Raw genomic sequence first — 20,207 nt, forward strand, 5'->3', positions numbered from 1 at the left:
AGAAAGTTAGTTAAAAATGAATTAGAAATGTTGGTGTTAATCTCAAAATTGTTCTTGAAAAACTTGGATTTTTCAGTTTGAAAAGTTTAAAATTTGCAAGAAAAACTCAGAAATTGTGAGATTATTCTCAAAAATATTCTAGAAGAAATTTGAAAATTTCTGAATTTAAAAAGTTTTAAATTTTCTAGAATATAGTAAAAAAATTTAGATTAATCTCAGACATTTTCTTGAAAAACTTGAAATTTTCTGAGTTTTAAAAGTCAAATATTTGCTATAACACCTTCCAAAATTTTGAGAATAGTCTCAGAAATGGCATAGAAAGAACTGGGAAATTTCTGAGTTTGAAAAGTTTAAAATTTGCAAGAAAAAATCAGAAATTTTAAGATTAATCTCAAAAATTTGTAGAGGAAATTTGGAAATTTTGGAGTTTGAAAAGTTGCTATTAAACATTCAAAAATCTTCAGTTTAATTTAAGAAATTGCTGAAAAGATAAATGAAAAGATAAATGTAAGTTAGTTTAGTCTCACTTTAAGTACTAAGATATTTCCACTAGAAACTAAACCTAAATTAATTGGTAAGATTTAGTATTTTTGCAGTGTCATCAGCTGCCATTTTGACGTCCTTCATAGCATCACCTGCACTGTGTGAATGTCTAGAAATGGTGTGTGTTGTTTTCCAGAAACCAAAAGCCTTTTTGTCTAACAGAGGTGTATCTGGGGTCAGATTACAACTATGATACATACATACACACACACACACACACACACACACACACACACACACACACACACACACACACACACACACACACACACACACACACACACACACACACACACACACACACACACACACACACACATTTACCAGAGATGCTAGAAAAGAACAGGTTGGGCTGCTTGGATAAGAGATGAATAGAAAGCACACGACGTCAGACATTTCTTGACGACTCTATAATTAACTGTAAACTATTTTTCAGGCTTTGGATCCACGCAAAGGCAACAGGAGGGAGTGTACTGGCATAAAGAGAAACAGGTTTGGGCAGGAAGTGTTTTCCTTGTTTCCTTAACGTACATATAAGCAACAAAGACATGAAGCTGAATAAAAGCTTTCTCAACAGTTTGTGCAGACAGAAAACAGGAAGATTGGTTGCAAACAACATGGCGGCGGCTTCGACTCTGTGGGTGCTGTTGATGTGTACGGTCCTCTCTGGCCGAGGTGGGATTAATTACTAATTATATTAATTATATTTACCCTGCTTGTGTGTGTGTTATGTGGCAAACAGGTGAATATAAACTGTTTAAGCTGATTTTTAGTGTTTCTTTGTAGTGAAATCCATTTAAATTCTCAAGAGGTGAATTTCTGCGTTTAAAAGAATTCAAAAAATAGTTTTTCCTGTTCAATTGTACCTGTAAAATTTGAAATTATGACATTTTATATAAAATGCACTGTAAAATCACAAAATTACCAAGTATTTCTGTCTAGTTTTAGTGTAAATATCATAGCACACTTGAAGTAAGACAAAACTAACTTACAAGTAACATTTCAGCAAGAAACAGGAGCTTGTTTTACGTAAATAATTCATTAATATTGAGGATAAAATTCTTCTAGTTCCATTGGCAGATTGTCTCATTTATAACAAGACATTTTCCCCATATGTTATGAAAAAATACTTGTATGTTAGTTTTGTCTTATTTCAACTTTAATAAGATACTTGCACTAGAAACTAAACCAAAAACACTTGGTAAGACTTTATGTTTTCACGGTGTGTAAACATTTGACAGGTTTTTGTTGTGTTTTAACACATATGAGGATTATAAATAAACTGACCAAGGAAATTGAAGCTTAATTTTATCTGTTAAATTCATGGTAGTACAGGTAGGGAACAATAAAAATGTTTATTGGGTTCTAAAAATAAAACATGTCGAAGTTCAGTACAAAGTTCACTGTGTTCTCAAAGAAAGCGCGAACTGCAGCGCCCTCGTGTGGTCATGTTGACACACTGCGATCACCAAGCTGTCATTAATTTTCATTTTCTTTTCCTGCAGGGCTGAAAGCTCAGGGTGAGTGCAATGCCGCTTTTTACAACTTTCTAAAGTTGTAAATAATGAAAATTACTCTAGTAATTATTATTATCACTAAACTCCTGGATATATAATTCTGATCTGTTTGCTTTGTCAGACTGCGGCGTCGCACCTCTAAACACGAAGATTGTGGGCGGTGATGGCGCGACTGCCGGGTCGTGGCCGTGGCAGGTCAGCATCCACCAGAGGTCGAGCCACGTCTGTGGAGGGACGCTCATCAACAGCCAGTGGGTTCTCACTGCGGCCCACTGCATCTTGACGTAAGACCCACTCAACATATCGTCCACTGTGGGAACATTTATGAGAAAAGGAGAAATATTTTTTGTCAAAAAAGACCAGAACCACCTGAAAATAATCAAGTAATAATCATTCAGACTTAAAGTTTGAAGCTAAAGGAGAAGAAAGCAAACAAAAACAGAAGAGCAAAAAGAAGTCAATTGATAAACTTTAGCCTTTTAGTGTCTCTGCTTTAACACACCTAAAAAAACCATAAAGTATATAACTTTTATAAAATAATCTTTTTTTTTACATTTTTGTTACATGTGTGTTGTGACAGTACTTATGAGACAGATAATCTGTGAAAAAACTTCCTCCATCTCTTCCCTGATCTCCTATTTCCATCTGAAGAAATCCACTGCTTGAAAATCAGCCAATCAGAGGCAGAGGCTGTCAATCAGCTTTGTGTATGCTCTACTCAATGTGCTAATGGCTAAGAAACAGCTCACTATTCCAGGAAAACTGTTTATCTATCATCTGTGGCTATGCTAATTATCATTAGCATTCCTGGCAGATTCTGCTATCTGGAAGAATCTGCCACAACAATCACTGTTGTGTAGTGATTAACAGCACTAAGTCCCGCCTCCTGGCTCTGATTGGTTGTTTCTAGTTAGCGCTTGAAGAAGGCAGACTAGCTTGAATTTTTTTCACAGATTATCTCTCTCATATCGTACAGTCACAACATAGTGACAGTTTCAACAGTTTTTTTAAAGTTACATATCAGAGCTTTCATCAAATAACTACATTACAGTTCATTTATTTCACACAGACACAATGTAAAACATTAGAATAACTGTGTAAAAGGAGAGATGCTTGGTACCACATTATAGCAAAAAATGTTACTTTTCACATGGACATGTTGGTGTAAATAAGCATTAACGTACAGATTATAAATTGATGGGAAGCCAGTTTAATAATCCCAGTCAGGATCTGACAGAGACTCTATGAAGGAAACTAAAGATTAGGGTGATGGTAAAGAGGCCCTCTAGCCTTAAAGAGTTGGGAGTTTACTAGCAAATATAAAATCATCAAAACACCAGTGGAAAAATTACAAACGTTTCTGATCCAGCTTTGGTGACAGCAGCTCCCCCAACTGGAGAGAATAGGTAGCGCACCAGCAAAAACAAAACGAAAAGGAAAGAAACGGGAGTCGGAAGGATCCACAACGGTCAGGATATGACGACTTCCTGACAAAGTCATTAGTTCAACAAAAGTATTTTAAATCTGAATATTCCAGGTGTATGTGTACTTTGAGCTGATCACGTACCTGCAACACAAAACTAATGGAGATCGAATACTGAATGCAGATAAATGCAAAAATACATAGACAAACTTTTTTAGTGTTTCAAAACACCTTTTCTGATTCATTAGTAGTTAATATTTACAGTTTTCTGGGAACCTGAACTTTGGACTTTTATTACTTTTAAGGTATAATTATCAGTAATAAACTTTAAATACACACTATGTCTTTAAAGAATGTGTAATTACTGAAATAAGTAAATTTTTCATTTATATTTCAAAGACTTGAGTCACACTAAACTGTCACTGCAAAAAAGTGGCTGACTGTTGTGCAATAGCAAAATACAAAATCTTACCAAGTAATATTGGTTTAGTTTTTAGTGCAATTATCTTAGCACAGTTGAAATAAGACAAAACTACCTTAAAAGTAACTTTATAGCAAGATATACTAGTTTTAAGTAAATAATTATTTAATATTGATAAAAAGGCAGATAAATTAACCTATAATAATGTAAAAAAGAGAAATAATCTGCCAATGAAACAAGTACTTTTCCATCAATACTAAGAAATTATTTACTTAAATCAAGTGCCTCTTGCTACAAAGTTACTTTTAAGGTAGTCTTGTCTTATTTCAACTGTGCAAAGATAATTGCAACAGAAACTAGACCAAAAGTACTTGGTAAGATTTTGTGTTTACGTGGAAAACCACAGTTTGTTCAGCAGAAACTCTTTGGAAAATTCAACATGACAACATGAATACTGGTCAGCAATACTAACTTCAGAGGAGGTAAACGTCTCTGGATACCAGTAACATCTGCCTTTAAAAACACTGAGGTGACATTTAAGCGAAGCAACTAGACAAATATCTTCCATCCAGCAGACGAGAGACTTCCTCAGTGGTGAAACACCCGCCTTCAGCTGTGCGTCGTCGGCTGAAACGTGGCGCCGGGCCAAATAAGGAACACGTCGAGTTTCCCACAAGTGTTTCTCATTCTGACTGGTCACCAGTGCAGAAAGTCACAAACTGACCAACTTAAGGACAGAAAACCTGCAATGACTGAATAAAACTTCGGTTAGAGTTTTTAAAATGAATTTTGTTTTTGCAATGGATAAAAGGGGATTGTGGTTTTTATTCTGTGGTGGGTTTTTTAAGGATCCAGTTTCTCATCGTTTTGACCTTTTTAAGGCAATCAAACACATGGAGGAAGTGTAGGAAGGGGTGGTGATGTGTAAAACAAACAACGACAAAACAAAAAAACTTGAAACTCCCACTGGTTCCCTATGTTTACCACAGGTTTGGCACCATGTCCCACTCTGCTGGAAATCCACTAACCAGAGCTTCTTTATTTTATTTGATTTTATTTGATTCACCTGTAAAGGAGGAAGTGAAACATTATGATTCATCATGAGACTGTTGATGGCTTAAATACAGGAACAATTATTAGTAAGCCGCCTCTTCTCAGAAGGACACGCTATATTACCACCATAAAATCATCATATTAGTTTTGAAACTGTGTAACAGATTAAGGTTTTACTTCCATGGAAAATAAAGAATCAGTACAGAGAAGGATTTTCCTCTCAGTAAACAATGACTTCACCTTTAAAACTGTGACAATAAAATGCAGAACATAATTCAAATCAGTTCCAGTCACCAATCTTGTGCAGCTGCTGGCTAACAGTTTTTCTCATTGTATGACGTTAAATCAGATTAAACATTTCCTGCTTTCATGCTGACCTGAGTAAATACAAAAAGGTATTTTTTTTATCATCCCATTATTTCAAATGAAGCTAAATATTGTAAAATCACAACCCAATATTGTTCTCAAAGCGACTGCTAAATATTCCCAGTATATCTATTGGTATGTGCTGAATGTGCATCATCAGGCATCTGCAAATTTTGTTTCCCTGAATAAATTAAATTATTTAACTGTAAAAAAAAAGAAGCAAAAACAGAACAAGTCTACCGTTTTAAGGCAACGTACACAAATTGCTTGTGGATGTTGCCAAGTAATTTGCGACAGATGAAATCACGATGACAATAATTGATTACATTTGAGTTAATTGGAAACACAACTTTGATTTAAAGGGAAAACACCAAACATGCTGCTTCCTTATGTGACATTGTGGAAAATTCAAAAGAAATGAGATAAACACAGTTAAATACAGGTACAAAATAGCAGTTGACCAAACACTGTCGTTTTGGGGAGGTGATGTATTTTTTGTCCCAGAGATGGAAATATTTTTGGTTAAATGTGCGTCTTGACTCTAGAATAGAAGCAGAAGAACTCATGAAAAACTGATAAGTGTAATCATCATCTTTTGTTTTATTTTTTGCATCCTCTGCCCTGGTTGTGTAACATATGGTAGCTATGTTGGTCAACAGAGGTGCAGTTACTCAATCAAGTTCAAACATTGTGCAGCTACCGACTCATTTCACCACCTGCAGCTTACTAACCTGCTCTCTACAGAAAACGACAAACTAGAACGTGTTTTTTCAAACTTCATGTTTGACGTAAAAAGGGGATCTATTACGCATAATTCACATTTTGCATATTTTTATACTTTCATTTGGGTTTTTACTGCTTCTAAAAACACAGTGTTTTCGCAATAAGTTAATGTTTTTTGGTGTCTGGAAAATGAGCCATTTCAAAAACCTCCCAAATGCTGAGTCAATGGGGACTGCACTGTTACCTAGCAACTAAATCTGAGCTCCAGGATTGCGCTGTACAATGGCTGCAGGAAAAGACAAAATGTTTTGTTGTTGATTTACAATCCAGAAACCACTTGTTGCATTCTTGTTGACTGTACTGGAGGCTCCACTTCTGCTTTTCATACCTGTATGGCTGTATATTTGTGCACCTGTTTTCTGCCATTTTCATGTGGAAGTGTAAGTGCTGAGTTGGGGGCGGGTGGCCAGCAGCAACTTATATGATTTAAAAAGACAAGAGGACCTAAAGGCTCATTCTGAAAAGAGCCCCCAATAGCAGAGCAAAGTAAAATCTCATAATCTAAGAATGACTTTGTGCAAATAAATGTAACAAACATGTTTTGTGTAGATTACAGACCTATCCTAAACTGTTCAAGGAAACACAATAGGTCACCTGTAAATATGCTTGCCACCTTAAATGGCAAGAAATGGTATTTGAGGCTTGCAGAAAGTAATACGTGAGATTTGTTTTTTTTTTTGGGACAGAAAACAGTAAAAAATAAAATAAAAACATCAAATAAATTAGACACATGCCTAATTACGAGACCATTTGTTTTCTTCTTGTTTAATCCCTCTAAACGCAGGACCACAGTGAGTGAGTGGATCCTCTACTTTGGAAGACAGACCCAGGCTGGCCCCAATAATAACGAGGTTTCACGCCAGTTGAGCCAGATCATCGTCCATCCAAACTACAACAACTCGCTCTACAACAACGACCTCGCCTTGATGAAACTCAGCAGCTCGGTCTCTTTCACCAACTTCATCCAACCCATCTGCCTCGCCAGCAACCTCAGCCAGTTCTTCAACTCCACTTCATGCTGGATCACTGGCTGGGGAAAACTGTTGAGCAATGGTGAAGATTCTGTGTGGAGTTTTGTTTGTCAAATTGAATGTTATTATTTTTTAACTGGATCATCTAATGCTAATTGTCACATTGTGATCCTCAGTGTCTTTGCCAGCGACCTCTAATCTACAGGAAGTTGAGGTTCCTGTCATTGGAAACAACGAGTGCGCCTGTAGCTACACAGCGACAGACGCAACCATCACGGGCAAAATGATGTGCGCTGGGCAAGAGAACAAAGGAGCATGTCAGGTGAATCCCTGTAAAGAGCTAAAACGTCTAACGTCAACGTGATTAACCGAGCTAATACACAAGCCTCAGCTCAAAGATTCAACCCACATTATTTTTATGTCATAAACTAACACAAAGTAACGTGAAGAGAAAGGAAAATGATGCTTAGTTTCGAGGGTTTTTTTTTTTTTTTTTTGCAAATAAAGTGTTTCATGCATTCATGTTTGGTCTCAACAGCTGAACCACCAATTAGAGCAGAAAGTCTCAACCAGACAACCACGTCCTTCCGAAACAGATAAAGCTCTTTTAGCTCTAAAGCGCCATCTCTTAACTGGATTTTAGTGTCTTTGTCACAGATTCTCATGTGAATTTAGCAGGCTTTATTTCAGCATTGCCTTGATTTTGGGTCTTCATGTTGCAAAATCAGGATAAGAAGAACATATCACCATGTTTCAGTACAAGGTGATACGAAGTATTTTTGTCTAGTTTCTAGTGTAAATATTTTAATTCGCTTGAAATAAAACAAGACTAACTTACTTGTAATTTTTCAGCAAGATATTGGAACTTGTTTTAAGTAAATAATTCTTTAATATTGATGAAAAATACTAGTTCCACTGGCAAATTATGTGACTTATGACACTGGGAAAATGTCTTGTTATAAGTGAAATAATCTGCCAGTGGAACTAGAACTGTGTTGCTAGGTAACGGGCTGGGCTTGGCTGGTGTTGCTAGGTAACGGGCTGGGATCCGCGGGTGTTGCTAGGTAACGGTGACAATGGAACTAAAACTTTTTTTAAAGGGATTATTTACTTAAAACAAGCTGCTATGTCTTGCTGAAAAGTTACCTGTAAGTTGGTTTTGTCTCAAGTGAACTAAGATATTTTCAGTTGAAACTAGACAAAATACTTAAGATTTAGTTGTTTTGCAGTGTAATCTGACAAAATATCTAAACGTTCAATGGTACAAACAGTTTTGCAAGACACCACATTGTTTGTTATTTATTGTTGTGTTACTCAACTGTGTATTTTGTTGTGCTGTGTTAGGGAGACTCCGGTGGACCTCTGCAATGCAAGCAGGGCTCCAGGTGGATCCAGGCTGGAATCACAAGCTATGGGATCCCTTGTGCCACTGCTGGTTTTCCTGAGGTTTACGCTCGAGTGTCGGAGTTTCAGGCATGGATCACAGACCAGATCGCTGGCACCACAGCGGACTTCGTGACATTCAGCTCTAACGGCACTGACGCAGACACCAGCTTTACGTGTCGCAACTCAGGCGATCTTTCCACTCAGTTCTCATTTGCCGTCCTTGTGACTGTGATGCTGCATCCATTCATCACTAAATGAAAGTCTTTTTTTTAACAGTTTTGCTACACTTTAAATAATCTTACAAAAATAATTATATTTTAGAATAAATAATGTTGGTCAGAGTTGACTTTGTATAAATAGTATCAGTGCATTTGTCATAATTTAGTGGTGCCATAAAGACCCAAAAGTCTAATTTAAAAAGGGAGACTGGAAGCCATGAAAAACAAATTGTACTAGTTTTTCAGTCTTGTACTGTTGAAAATATATATTTTTTCTGTCTGAAGTTAAATCTGATTAAACTTCTCTTGATTTTGGATAGTTGGAATTACCAAAATAATTTATTTATGCTAAATGCAAGAAAACCTTTTTATAATTTTTTTAAATTCATAAGTTCACATAAGTAGGTCAGTATCAGACATAACTGTCTTTTAAACCGCCTGTGCAGTGCAAGTGATTGCGCCTCTGCAGGAAGACTGAATGCTGCAAGTCAGCGATGAAGCAAACAGCTGGGTTTCCTTACAGAGAAAGTTTGTCAAACTAATTTGAATTGAACATGATGTTTGGTAACTAGGAACAATGACGGCGTGATTTAGCTGAAGTGACTTTGTAAAATTCTGTTGTGAAGTAAAGTTATTTGAATCTTAATAAAACAATCTAATAAAATAACATATTATATAATCTATATATATATTGTACAGTTTTGACTTGGTTAGTGCTCTGAATGTTGTTTTTGTTTCAGCAAATTTATATTTTGTTGAGTCTAAAAACTCCAATTAACAATTAATCAATTACTGAATTAGTTGACGATTATTTCAGTAATCCATTAATCTTGCTTTTAAGACTGTTTAACCCCAAGATCCCAATCTAAACTGCACTTTTTCCTGCACTAGAAATAAACTTCTGTTATGTCACGTTTATAATCCAGGAAAACAAAAAGTCGATAATTACTAAGCAGAAGTGCTTAGAAATGGGGATAAACTTACAAACTTCACATTTATTTATTTTAAATGGACCGCCTACTGTTATTAATATCAATTAAATCATTTTTATTGTGAAAGAATATGCAGATGAGATGAGGAGAAAACATTTTAAAGCATTTTTCACATCTTCAGCAGGCAGAAGGTTCATCTGTGTCTGTTCAGGATTAGAGAGCAAAGCATGACAACTATGGCGCTGTGGCGCAGCTGTCTGTGTGCACGTCCACCAGAGGCTCGCGACTGAAATGACACTCTGGCCTTTTTTAGACCGAGGCTGGATATGACAGAGACGATGTTCAGGCCTAAGATTAAAACAAGAGAAAGAAAAAGAATTGATCTCAAACTCTGGAGATAAAAGTCTCTGCAACAGTTGGGACTTTCATTACTTCTCTATCTGGTGTTTATTTTTGCATAATTTGTGTTGAATGTGTCACTTATATATGTGTGTAAGGAGGAAAGAGATAAGGAGTTTGACACTTCATCATGTTGAGGGCATGACATTTTTGGTCATTTCACAGACTTCAGAATCTAAATCTGGTGGTGTCCTCACCAGCACTGTTTCCTCTGCAGCGGCGAAAAGAAGGAACTCATGAAATGTCACAGAAATTCGTGTGAAAAGAGAAACCGAGCCCAGCAGAACAAAAGTACAAAGGAAAATTTAATTACCCATTAAAAAAGGAGAACAGAGTTCAGTCTGGCATGAAGGAGCAACCAATGCGTTAAAATGACTCAATGTGAGAAAATAGGGCAGAATTTAAGTTATTTTTCATGCATGGCGACAAGAAGTCCCAGCTACATGAAGCGCTGATGTAATGAGAAACTACAGGTAAGTGAAGATCTCGTTACTGTGAATTCAAGAAGTGAAAAAAACAAAAAGGGAACAAGAAACAACAGAACAAAGCTGTAAAAAACAGCATTCAAATGTTTTCACTGCTGATAAAATGACATTTACTCTGAAACATTTTGTCTTTTGCTCATTATGTGTCACATAAACACTTGGCTCCCCATCAGGGGTTTGATAGAAATACTAAAGGTCACTGATGGGTGGAGCTGTTTGCCTTTGAGTCAAACAGCTCCACTGTTTACAAAGATAGTTGATAACAGATTTTCCAAATCTACAAAAACCATCTATAACCCAATAACTGGAAAGGAAAATTCGGTCTTCAATGTTTTAATAATCTGTAATCTCTCTGGTCCTGTACAGACCGAGGCCTTAACATCTAATTTATTTATTAGATAATGACTCCATTATGGTTTAAAAATACTACTTTTACTTTTTTTTAGATTTTTCTAGACATTCAGGAGAACCTTGTGTCTTTGCAAGAAGCTGCTAAAAAACAAGTGTTAAACTGCTTCAAAAGAACAAGAGTAGCTGCTTTTCCATTGACCATCTGATTCCGGAAATTGGAATTACGAAAATAAATTTGCTCAACAGAAACACACCAATTGAAAAAAAAGTTTATTTAATGATAATGAGCTGGATTTTCAGCTGCATCAAAATTGCTGTACTTCGTAAATGTGCAGGGGAAAGACTGTTTCTTCGCGTCACACGAGTCATGTGATCAACAACAGGAAGTTACTACTGAGGGAGACGAAGAAGACGACAGGAAGTGACAGGAGGAAGATCTTTTAAATGACGACGCCTGAATAAATGTATTCTCCTGAGATTTCAACTGCGTTTCTGTTTTTAAAGGTTTTGTTGGCTCGATTGTCCTTTATTTGAAAGTAGTTTGACAGGAAAGTGGGTAATGAGAGATGGGGAAGACATGCGGCAAATGTCACCAGGCTGGGAATCAAACCAAGGCCTCAGTAAGTGGGTCGTGGTTTTCCCCACAGCTCCGCTTCAATCGTTTCTAATTTAATGCAAACACATCTGTTTCGAAACTGTGGGTTTTTTTACATTAGAAAATATTGACCCAGTTTTGTTTTTGCTGGCATGTATATGAGAACGTGTAATGTGTTTTTATTTAGCCATCTGTTTTTAAAATTTATTTTATTATGGTATTCACATGACTTTTACGGTGTGAATTGCATTCCATAGCAGAAGCAGCTTTGTTTATTGTATAATGTACAAGACAAATTTCCCTTTGGGGGCAATAAAGTGTCTGTCTGTCTGTCATGCAAACGAGTGACTAAAACAGGATGAACCTCTGAACTGTAATGACGTCGTTTAGTCAGATGTTTGTTGTTCTGCTTTGACTTGTTGCTGTGGAACAGCTGATTACAGATCAGGAAGTTGACTGTAATCTGGTAATCAATACATTTATTTATCATCTGAAACTTCCTGAGGAGACAGACAGGTACAGACATGGACTCATTTCGAGAAATCATGATGCTCATCATGACTTAATCTGCTTTTCTTGTGCAATTTCCTGTTTTAGTATTGGGAGGGACATTCCTACTAACAAAAGGAAAACTCAACCAGTTACAGTTAAATGTCAGACATTATCTGATTGCTTTACAGCTCTACATTACTGCAGCTGAAATAATATATTAATTGCATTTATGATTTTATTTTTATTACTGTAGGTTTTCTTTAAGCTAACAATGTTTATAAAAAGCAATCATTTAGATTTACGTGAATTTGCAGCAAGCATCAGATAAAACTGTGGAAGAAGATGAATCTGGAATAATCAGCCGCTCAGACTATTTGAGGTTTTTAAGTAAATATTATTATTGTGCAGAATATAAACGCTTCAGAAACAACCAATCAGAGCCAGGAGGAGGGACTTAGTGCTGTCAATCAAGCTCATGCTCAACCAGTCTCTGCTAAGCTATTGCTGTTTCACTACTATGAAGCCTGAAGCCAATGCTAAAGCTAGCTAGCATAGCCACTAATGATTTATTTTCCTGTAACATTAAGTTGTTTCTCCAGCATTATGACGTTGAGCGGCGTACACAAGTATGGTTGACGGCGCTAAGACCCGCCTCCCAGCTCTGATTGGATGTTTTTGACTGGGAGTGGTTCATATTAGTAGCACTCAGAGGAGAGCTCAATTTTTTAACAGATTATCTCGGATTATACTGTCAGGACACAGTGTCAATTTGAATAAATATAGAAAAAACTTAATGTTTTAAAAGTGACATACAGCAGCTTTAAGTTAATCTCCATTGTGTTTCGCTGTAATGTTCAAACAACTCATTTCCTGCATTACAGATATCCTAAAAATGATATGCGAATTTATTTTACTACTTACAGATTAAGTCAGCAGAGAAGTTGCTTTGTTTGGACTGTGGCTCTGCCTGAGCCAGAACCAGGCTGCGGCTGTTACGAAACTCAACCGCTGCCATGTTTAGAGGTGACAAAGTGAGGATGACATCCTGCGAAGGGCCGCTGTGACTAAAATGGGTTTAGCATTTGCTGCGACTGACGTCTGGTGCCCAGTGATAACACCTTTTATCTTCTCAGTACCTTTCTTGTCACACATTGCAAAAACCAATAAGTTTTCTTCCTCTTTCCAAAACAGACAATTTTATCTGCAGAAATGAAGAAGTTAATCATGGAACATATCTTTGAAGCTGCTTCTTTTTGCCACTAATGCAGCTTCTCTCCCTGCTTCAGGTTATCACTGTTATTATGTGACATGCAAATAGAAGAGAACTACAAACAGGAAGTAAAGCAACATGTTTGGATACAAACTTTATTTCACGGTATTTGTACACAGCAAAAAACACAAATCTTACATTTTTAGTTATGTTTCTAGTTGGATAATTACTTAATATTGATGAAAAATTATTAGTTCCACTGATAAAAATCAATATTAAGGAACTATTTACTTAAAACAAGCTCCTATGTCTTGCTGAAAAGTTACCTGTAAGTTAGTTTTGTCTTATTTCAAGTGTGCTAGAAACTAGACTAAAGACACTTGGTGAGATTAGTATTTTTTGCAGTGTAAATGTTAAACTCTGTACTTGTCCGAAGCAGATCAAGGAACAAAATGTGTAAAAACAAAAAGGGAATCTTCACCTGTACAAAAAGGTGTTTAGAAATAAAAGGTAAGGGAATGGAGACAAACATTTTCCACTTCTTTCTCTTTCGGCCAAAGTGTTGGTGTTGCTCTTACTGGTGAACAAAGGATGTTGAAGGCGCTCCTTTATGTAGGAAATGCCCTTTTTATAAATGGTGATGCAGTAATGGTGAGTAGAAGGTGGGGAGTGTATTTATGCTTAATAAGCATGATTAGCCACAAACAGTGACTCTCCACCAGCAGCGCTGGCTCCAGAGGAGACGTATTTGCCCTGGCAGGCCAGGCTGTTGGCCTGAAGGAGGAACATTAAAAGTACATTAGTGGATTTATTCTGAGTTCATTCTGGAGTATTTCATATTTGAAAGCTTACCAGAGCTCTCTTGATGAACTCATCTTGGCATGCCTTTCCGTTCTCCTTCTTGCCCCCCCAGGCTTTCAGGGCGGAGGCCTGCAGGGCGCGGCCGTATGAGAAGGTCAGAGCCCAAGGTCGGTGCAGAGGGCACTGGTTCATGGCATTCAAGTTGACAGAGGCCTCCTCCTCGCTCTGGCCGCCAGACAGGAAGGTGATTCCTGTACAAGGAATGGAAATACAGTCAAGTAACAACTTTCCCTGAAGATTTATCCAGAGCAGGCCCAAGGCATATATGAGCGAAGGGGGTGGTTAGGGCCCCCATCACCACCAGGGGGCCCCCAAGAGCGTCATTTTATTTTATTTTGTAGTGACAGATTACACATTTTACACTGTCAACAGTTTCTGTTTTACATTTTAAGAACATAACATATTAAACTTGCTAACTTGGTTACTGCAAATTCAGTGTTTGTCTGCAAATGCTACTTCCAAATAGTTACAGCAAACACCGCTCTGCATTTAAAAATGCAAATTAATTATAGCATCTTCGCTTGTTTGCTACTCCTATAAGATTAAAACCAAGACAAATAATAAAATGGGTATGATGCACACTGCAAAAATTACAAATCTCATCAGTATTTTTGGTCTAAATTCTAATGTAAATACCTTAGTTCACTTAAAATAAGACAAAATTAACTTAAAAGTGGCTTTTCAGCTTGTTTTAAGTCAATATATCCTTAATATTGATTAATATCTTTAAGTATTGGTTCTACTAATGCAGTGTTTCTCAATTCCGGTCCTCAGGCCCCCCTGCCCTGCATGTTTTAGGTGTTTCCCTTCTGCCACACACCTGAATTGTATCTCTGGGTGATTAACAGGCTTCTGCAGTACTTGATGGTCATGCAATCATTTGAATCAGCTGTTCTGGGATAGAACAGCTGATTCAGAAACATGCAGGCGGTGAGGACTGGAACTGAGAAGCACTGTACTAATGAGAGGAAGTAATATGAAGACATTTCCTCATATTATAAATAAGGAAATGTCTCACTTATAAAATAATTTCCTCTTAAAAGTGGAAATCTCTCTTCATCAATATTCAATTATATAATATTACTGACTTAAAACAAGCTCCTACATCTTGCTAAAAACTTAATTGTGAGCTAAATTTGTCTTATTTCAAGTGTGCTGAGATATTTTTCTAGAAACTAGACTAAAAAAATACTTAAGATTGTGTGTTTTTGCAGTGTAAGTTAATAGTAGTTATGTTACATGGATAGTGTAGCGTAGGACTGATGAAGTATCTAGTTTTTGACATATTAATATGAGGCACCCCAAAGTAAAATCTGCTTAGGGCCCCAAAAAGGTTTGGGCCGGCCCTGTATTTATCCTTTATATCAACAAATCCATCAAGAACTGAGGACGTAAAGAAGAAAGCTGCCTTTCTTTTTCCTTTTTTTAAAGTGTTTATAGGTCGTTTACCTGGGACTGCAGGGGGCACAGTGCGACGCAGGGCAGTGACCGTTGCCATGGCGATCTCCTGGTTGCTGTACTTGTGTGAGCAGGAGTGTCCGGAGGTGACCATGTTGGGCTTGAGCAGGGTGCCCTCGAGGTAGACGTGGTGGTCGGAGAGGGCTTTGTAGACGGCGGCCAGGACCTTCTCGGTTATGTACTGGCAGCGCTTCAGGTCGTGGTCGCCATCAGGGAGGATCTCCGGCTCAACGATGGGGACGATGCCATGCTGAGGAGCAAAGGCAAGAAGAAAGAATATCAGAGGAAAGACACTGCTGATGCTAAAGATGACATTTTATGCTTCCTTGAACAGTTAGCACAGCTCTATACTAAATGTCTTCATTACATTTTTTGTACTAAATCATTCTTAGATGATGAGATTTTAGTCTGCTCAGTTCTGCCTGTTCTGAGCTCCTTTCAGAATGAGCTGTTTCAGGGCCTCTTGTCACTGTAAGAGCAATGTTTACACTCGCACGTGAAAACAGTTGAAAACATTGGTTTTCAACTGTTTTTTCAACTGTTTTCAACTGTTGAAAACCTGCTTTCTTTGAAAAGCAGAAGTGGAGCATCCTGCACAACCCACAAGAATGCAGCAAGTAGTTTCAGGACAGTAAGTGAACAACAAAATACTTCTCTTTTCCAGCAGCCATTGTACAGCGCATACAGCAGTAAAACTAGCTAAGCATGCTGGAGCTCCACTCGCTAGGTTGCTAGGTAACCAGCTAGGCTTTGTTTGGGTAGCTAGGTCAGGGGAAGTGCCTGCTGATTTGTTACACAACAATCAGGAGTTTTTTTGAAAGGTGTCATTTTACAGACATTAATTAATTGGCTACGTGTTTTTTAAGAACTTTTGCTGTTTTTAGAAGCAGTTGAGACCCAAATGCAAGTACAAAAACATATAAAATGTGAATTTTGGATAATAGATCTTCTTTAAATTCTAACTTCTTAACATTTTCCTGACATTGATGGACATATTGTATTTGAGTATTTACGACTTTTAAGGTTTGAGCTGTTTTAAAAGTTTAACTTAACAACTATGGGATTAATGGATACAAAATCCTCAGTGAAACAGATTCTGAACCTTCTCAAGAGATTGTTCTCACCATCTGGCAGATGCTGGCGTAGCGAGCCAGGACATTGGCGTTCTCCAGGATGGCCAGCTTTGAGGGGGTGGTGGGCGTGATCTTCAGAACGCAGCGCCACTTGGCGAAGTCAGCACCATCCTTCTTGTACTGTGCGCAGCGCTCATACAGTCCATCAAGACCTGTCGGACGGAACGTATTGCAAAAGTGGCTGGCACAAATCATTGGTTGCCAGCTGCTGTTCTACTCACCCTGGGTGGTCGTCTCGCCGTTGGTCCCGGCCAGAGGGACAACACCCTTGTCTACCTTGATGCCGACCACCATGCCTCTTTCCTTCAGGTACTGAGGGAAGGTCTTTCCGTCGTCGGTCTTCTGGTACATGGTCTCGTGGAACAGGATGACGCCACCAATGCAAGGGACGATGCGGTCGTCAGCGGTGAAGAGGAGCTGGCGGTACAGCCTCCTGTTCTCCTCAGTGTTCTCAGCATTGATGCTCTGGAAGCGCTTAGCCACACTCCCTGCAGGTTATAAAACCACTTTTTGACTGAACTAATGCAGAAGATTCCATATTATTTTGATTTAAAGGTGCATATATCAATGCTAAAGTGTCTCAAAGTTACTTATTTCGGGCTAAAGAGTTATCCAGTTAGCATGGGTTTGGCTAATAACCATTGCTGAATCAACATTTCTAAGTAGTGACACTATTTGTGGTTGTAGTTACAGTAAACAAATGGTAATTTAGTGAAAAATATGACACATGATCAGCTTGATACCACATCTGAGCTACTATTTATAGCTGGGATAGAAAATAATGTTCAAATCTCAATCAGACGATTGAATAACATTTAAAGGGCAAGTTTTAAGTTATTTTTTTAAGGATAATGTTTTCTGTATTCTTATATACAGTTTATTGTTATTATAATCTTGATTTTTTATCATTTGTTTTAACACTAAGAACTTTTTGTGTGAACCTTTAAATCTGTTGCTGCTATTTCACCTGAATTTCCCTTTTGAGGGACATTAAAGATTGTTTCTATTTCTAATGGTTGTTTGTTGTTCAAAATCTAAAGATTAAAGGCTTGGCCAAAGCCCAACAGGATAACTCTTTGGTAACAGAGATTTATTAAAGTGCAGTTTGGAATTACAACGCTGAAGTTTGGGATACTTTAAATGGTATCCTGTTTAAAAACTCCCAGACATTAAGAACTGAACCCTGGACTGAATTAAACTACGCTGATAAATGATCCATAGAAACAGTTTAGATTTGTTAATCATTTTCTCTATGTTTGAAAACAACAAAAAAGTAATATTGGTGTTTAAAACAGAGCGCAACATGGCAATAGATCTCAATACAGCTGCTATTACGTTTATTGTATTGAATCGTGTTTAGCTCTTGGTTGCCATGATATAAATAGATTTTTAAGGAGGATGTTTGTTTTACATTCGCGGTGGATTCTCACTGCTCGCTCTCTCTCACCTGTGGACTCATCTGCAGCAAGGATTCCCTTGCCTGGAGCGACAATCTTCTGAGCAATGTCGCTGAGCTCCTTCTTCTGCTCAGGAGTGAGGAAAGGATAAGCGTGAGGCATCCTGACTCTGCGCAGAGAAAGGAAGCGCAGACAAAGCTTAGGACCACCAAGAGCAAACAAAGGAGCTTAAACTTTACCAAGTACTGAACGGGGGGAAAAGTTCAGAAAAACTGCAACGGTGCAACGTCTAACGTCTGTGGTTTCGGTTTTCTTCTAGATGAGTGGGAAAGTGCTCAATGAGGGGCAAAGACCGAAAGGTTGACAGTGCGAAGGAAGTGGTGGTAAGGAGTATTTGCATATGGTTTTTTTTTGTCTCTCTAAGTTTTGGCATAAAGGGAAACCTGCTAAAGCGTTTGGTACAGTTTCACATGTATGAGTGTTTTCTGTTACTTCTCAGAACAACGCATTGATGATTACCAGGGCTGTTGTAGTTAGAAAAAAATGAGGGGTAAATTTCCACCAAAAGGCTGACTAATTTTGAGATAAATCTCAGAAATTTTTCTAGAAAAAACTTTGAGATTTCAGTTTCAAATGTTTGTCCTACAAAATTTCATTTTTTATTTCTCCTCACAGATTTTCAGTTTTTTGAGCTCATAAATTTCCTTGTTTCAATAATTATGAGATTAATCTAAAAATTTCAGGTTTTTTTCTTGTAAATTTTTGAAGCTCAGAAAAGTCCTTGTTTTGATAGAAAGAAATTCTGTGATGAAACTCAAACTTTATGAGCTTTCTGGCAAAATTAACTCCACCTTTCTGTGTTTTTTTCTATCTGCAGTGGCCCTAACATGCCGTCATACTTAGGAGATCTGCACTCCACCCCCACACTTTAAAATCCCTCCTAGCATGTGGCTGACCTATTCCATTTTCCAGCCTAGTATCTCTGACCTTTCCCTTCACTTGCTTCCTCTTGTCTTTGCCTGCTCTATGAATAGGCTGAGCTAAATTTACATGGTATGCCACTGCAAGGCTCCAAAGCCGAGGAAAAATCCTCACATGTTCAGCAGCCATGCCACTCTGGAGGAGGATTAACAATGCAAACAGCCCTACTGGATTAAAACCATTTCTAAACGACAACTTGTTAGTTTCCCACGTATCGAAAACAGAAACGCCACCACACTAACCACAGTCTCTGATGCTCTGTCTGCTCACTCATAGCACCTATTGAACCGTAACAAGCTGTTATGTTCACTGTATAGGGGCTAAAGATAAAAAGATTTGCAGGCAGAAGTACTGTGATGATGTTATTCACCACACGTTAAAAGTCTTTGTAATAAACAAGTGAAAAACTTGTACGAAGCATGTCAGCTGCAGTGGTGAGCCTGTGGGTTGCATGCAGCACACGTATCTTTTTGCAGTCAACTCGCACTTACAAAATGTGACAATCGTCTGTTTTATCTCTGATTATTCAAAATATTAAATAAAAAGAGGAGATTTTAGACTCTGCGCTCTTTTTTATTTTACCTTTGAGTTTGGGAGGAGAGCTGAGAGAAGAGTGGTAGGCAGAAGATCCGGCCTTCGTCTGCGACACCTCTCTGCCGCGCTGGCCCTTGTATTTATCCTGCCATTGTGACCCCTCACATTTCAGCTGCCCGGCTATAAAAAGAACAGGACGCAACCAGAGACGGCTTGTGACATTCAGCGAGCTCTCAGGCTGGAGTAGCATGCTAGTGGGCAGCCACTGAAAGGGCAAAGATGGTTTCGGTGAATGGCAGAGAACGCAACAAAGTTGAAACGGTTGTAGAGGTGAACAGGCAGGTTTGCTTGATCCCAGTTATTTTACACTCCTGCACCTAAATTCAGCAATTTCCAACATTTTTTTAGTGCTTTAGTGAAATGTGTAAAACTAAAACACTGTTAAAAATGTATTACATAAACCAAAACAAGCCTCTTATTTTAAAGGCTGAATGGTAGAACACTGCTCTGTATTACAGTACCATGGATGCAACTTTTTCACAATTTGTAGAGTTAAAATCACAAACTATAATGTGTTTTATGGAGTTTCATGTGATGTAAAGTTAAATGAAAAATAGCAATAAAAACCAAAAATATTTGACTTACCTGTTGTCTTTAACAGGCAAGTCAAATTGCCTGCTATTTTATTTGGGTGTAAA

General features: G+C 37.7%; 2 protein-coding genes and 1 long non-coding RNA gene across 4 annotated transcripts in view; 2 read left to right on the forward strand and 1 right to left on the reverse strand.

Annotated features, from left to right (window-relative positions):
* The first annotated feature begins 1,120 nt into the window (after window positions 1–1,120).
* Window positions 1,121–9,364, forward strand: LOC106909825 (chymotrypsin-like protease CTRL-1). The gene is made up of 6 exons (XM_088000968.1): window positions 1,121–1,218; window positions 2,049–2,063; window positions 2,182–2,344; window positions 6,891–7,159; window positions 7,254–7,399; window positions 8,422–9,364. The coding sequence occupies exons 1-6, from the start codon at window positions 1,161–1,163 to the stop codon at window positions 8,719–8,721; spliced, it is 951 nt and encodes a 316-aa protein (XP_087857094.1). The 5' UTR covers window positions 1,121–1,160; the 3' UTR covers window positions 8,722–9,364.
* Window positions 9,365–13,286: 3,922 nt separating this feature from the next.
* Window positions 13,287–20,207, reverse strand: part of LOC106909826 (fructose-bisphosphate aldolase A) — a 41,595-nt gene continuing 34,674 nt past the window's right edge. The window contains exons 1-7 of one of the 2 annotated variants that reach the window (XM_014976302.2): window positions 19,558–19,678; window positions 18,045–18,163; window positions 16,819–17,085; window positions 16,589–16,749; window positions 15,456–15,714; window positions 13,998–14,197; window positions 13,287–13,919 (exon numbers count right to left, since the gene is read on the reverse strand). In XM_014976302.2, coding sequence (XP_014831788.1) covers window positions 13,827–13,919; window positions 13,998–14,197; window positions 15,456–15,714; window positions 16,589–16,749; window positions 16,819–17,085; window positions 18,045–18,156 — 1,092 coding nt within the window. In that variant the 5' untranslated portion in view covers window positions 18,157–18,163; window positions 19,558–19,678 and the 3' untranslated portion in view covers window positions 13,287–13,826. Of the gene's footprint in view, window positions 13,920–13,997; window positions 14,198–15,455; window positions 15,715–16,588; window positions 16,750–16,818; window positions 17,086–18,044; window positions 18,164–19,557; window positions 19,679–20,207 lie in introns of those variants that run through there. The other variant, XM_088000967.1, reaches the window with a different exon arrangement.
* Window positions 18,099–19,532, forward strand: LOC148153756 (uncharacterized). The gene is made up of 3 exons (XR_015761517.1): window positions 18,099–18,236; window positions 18,314–18,377; window positions 18,872–19,532. It is a non-coding gene; the product is annotated as an uncharacterized LOC148153756 (long non-coding RNA).

This window comes from Poecilia mexicana, unplaced genomic scaffold (genome assembly GCF_051168715.1).
Source record: "Poecilia mexicana isolate PSO_F unplaced genomic scaffold, ASM5116871v1 scaffold_19, whole genome shotgun sequence".
Taxonomy (NCBI): Eukaryota; Metazoa; Chordata; class Actinopteri; order Cyprinodontiformes; family Poeciliidae; genus Poecilia; species Poecilia mexicana.

Bases quoted from the DNA above. Each gene is read 5' to 3' on its own strand.
- LOC106909825 (XM_088000968.1), top strand. From the start codon at position 1,161: ATGGCGGCGGCTTCGACTCTGTGGGTGCTGTTGATGTGTACGGTCCTC. The intron at 7,160-7,253 runs GTGAAGATTCTG...TGTGATCCTCAG, and splicing joins GGGAAAACTGTTGAGCAATG to TGTCTTTGCCAGCGACCTCT. The intron at 7,400-8,421 runs GTGAATCCCTGT...GTGCTGTGTTAG, and splicing joins AGAACAAAGGAGCATGTCAG to GGAGACTCCGGTGGACCTCT.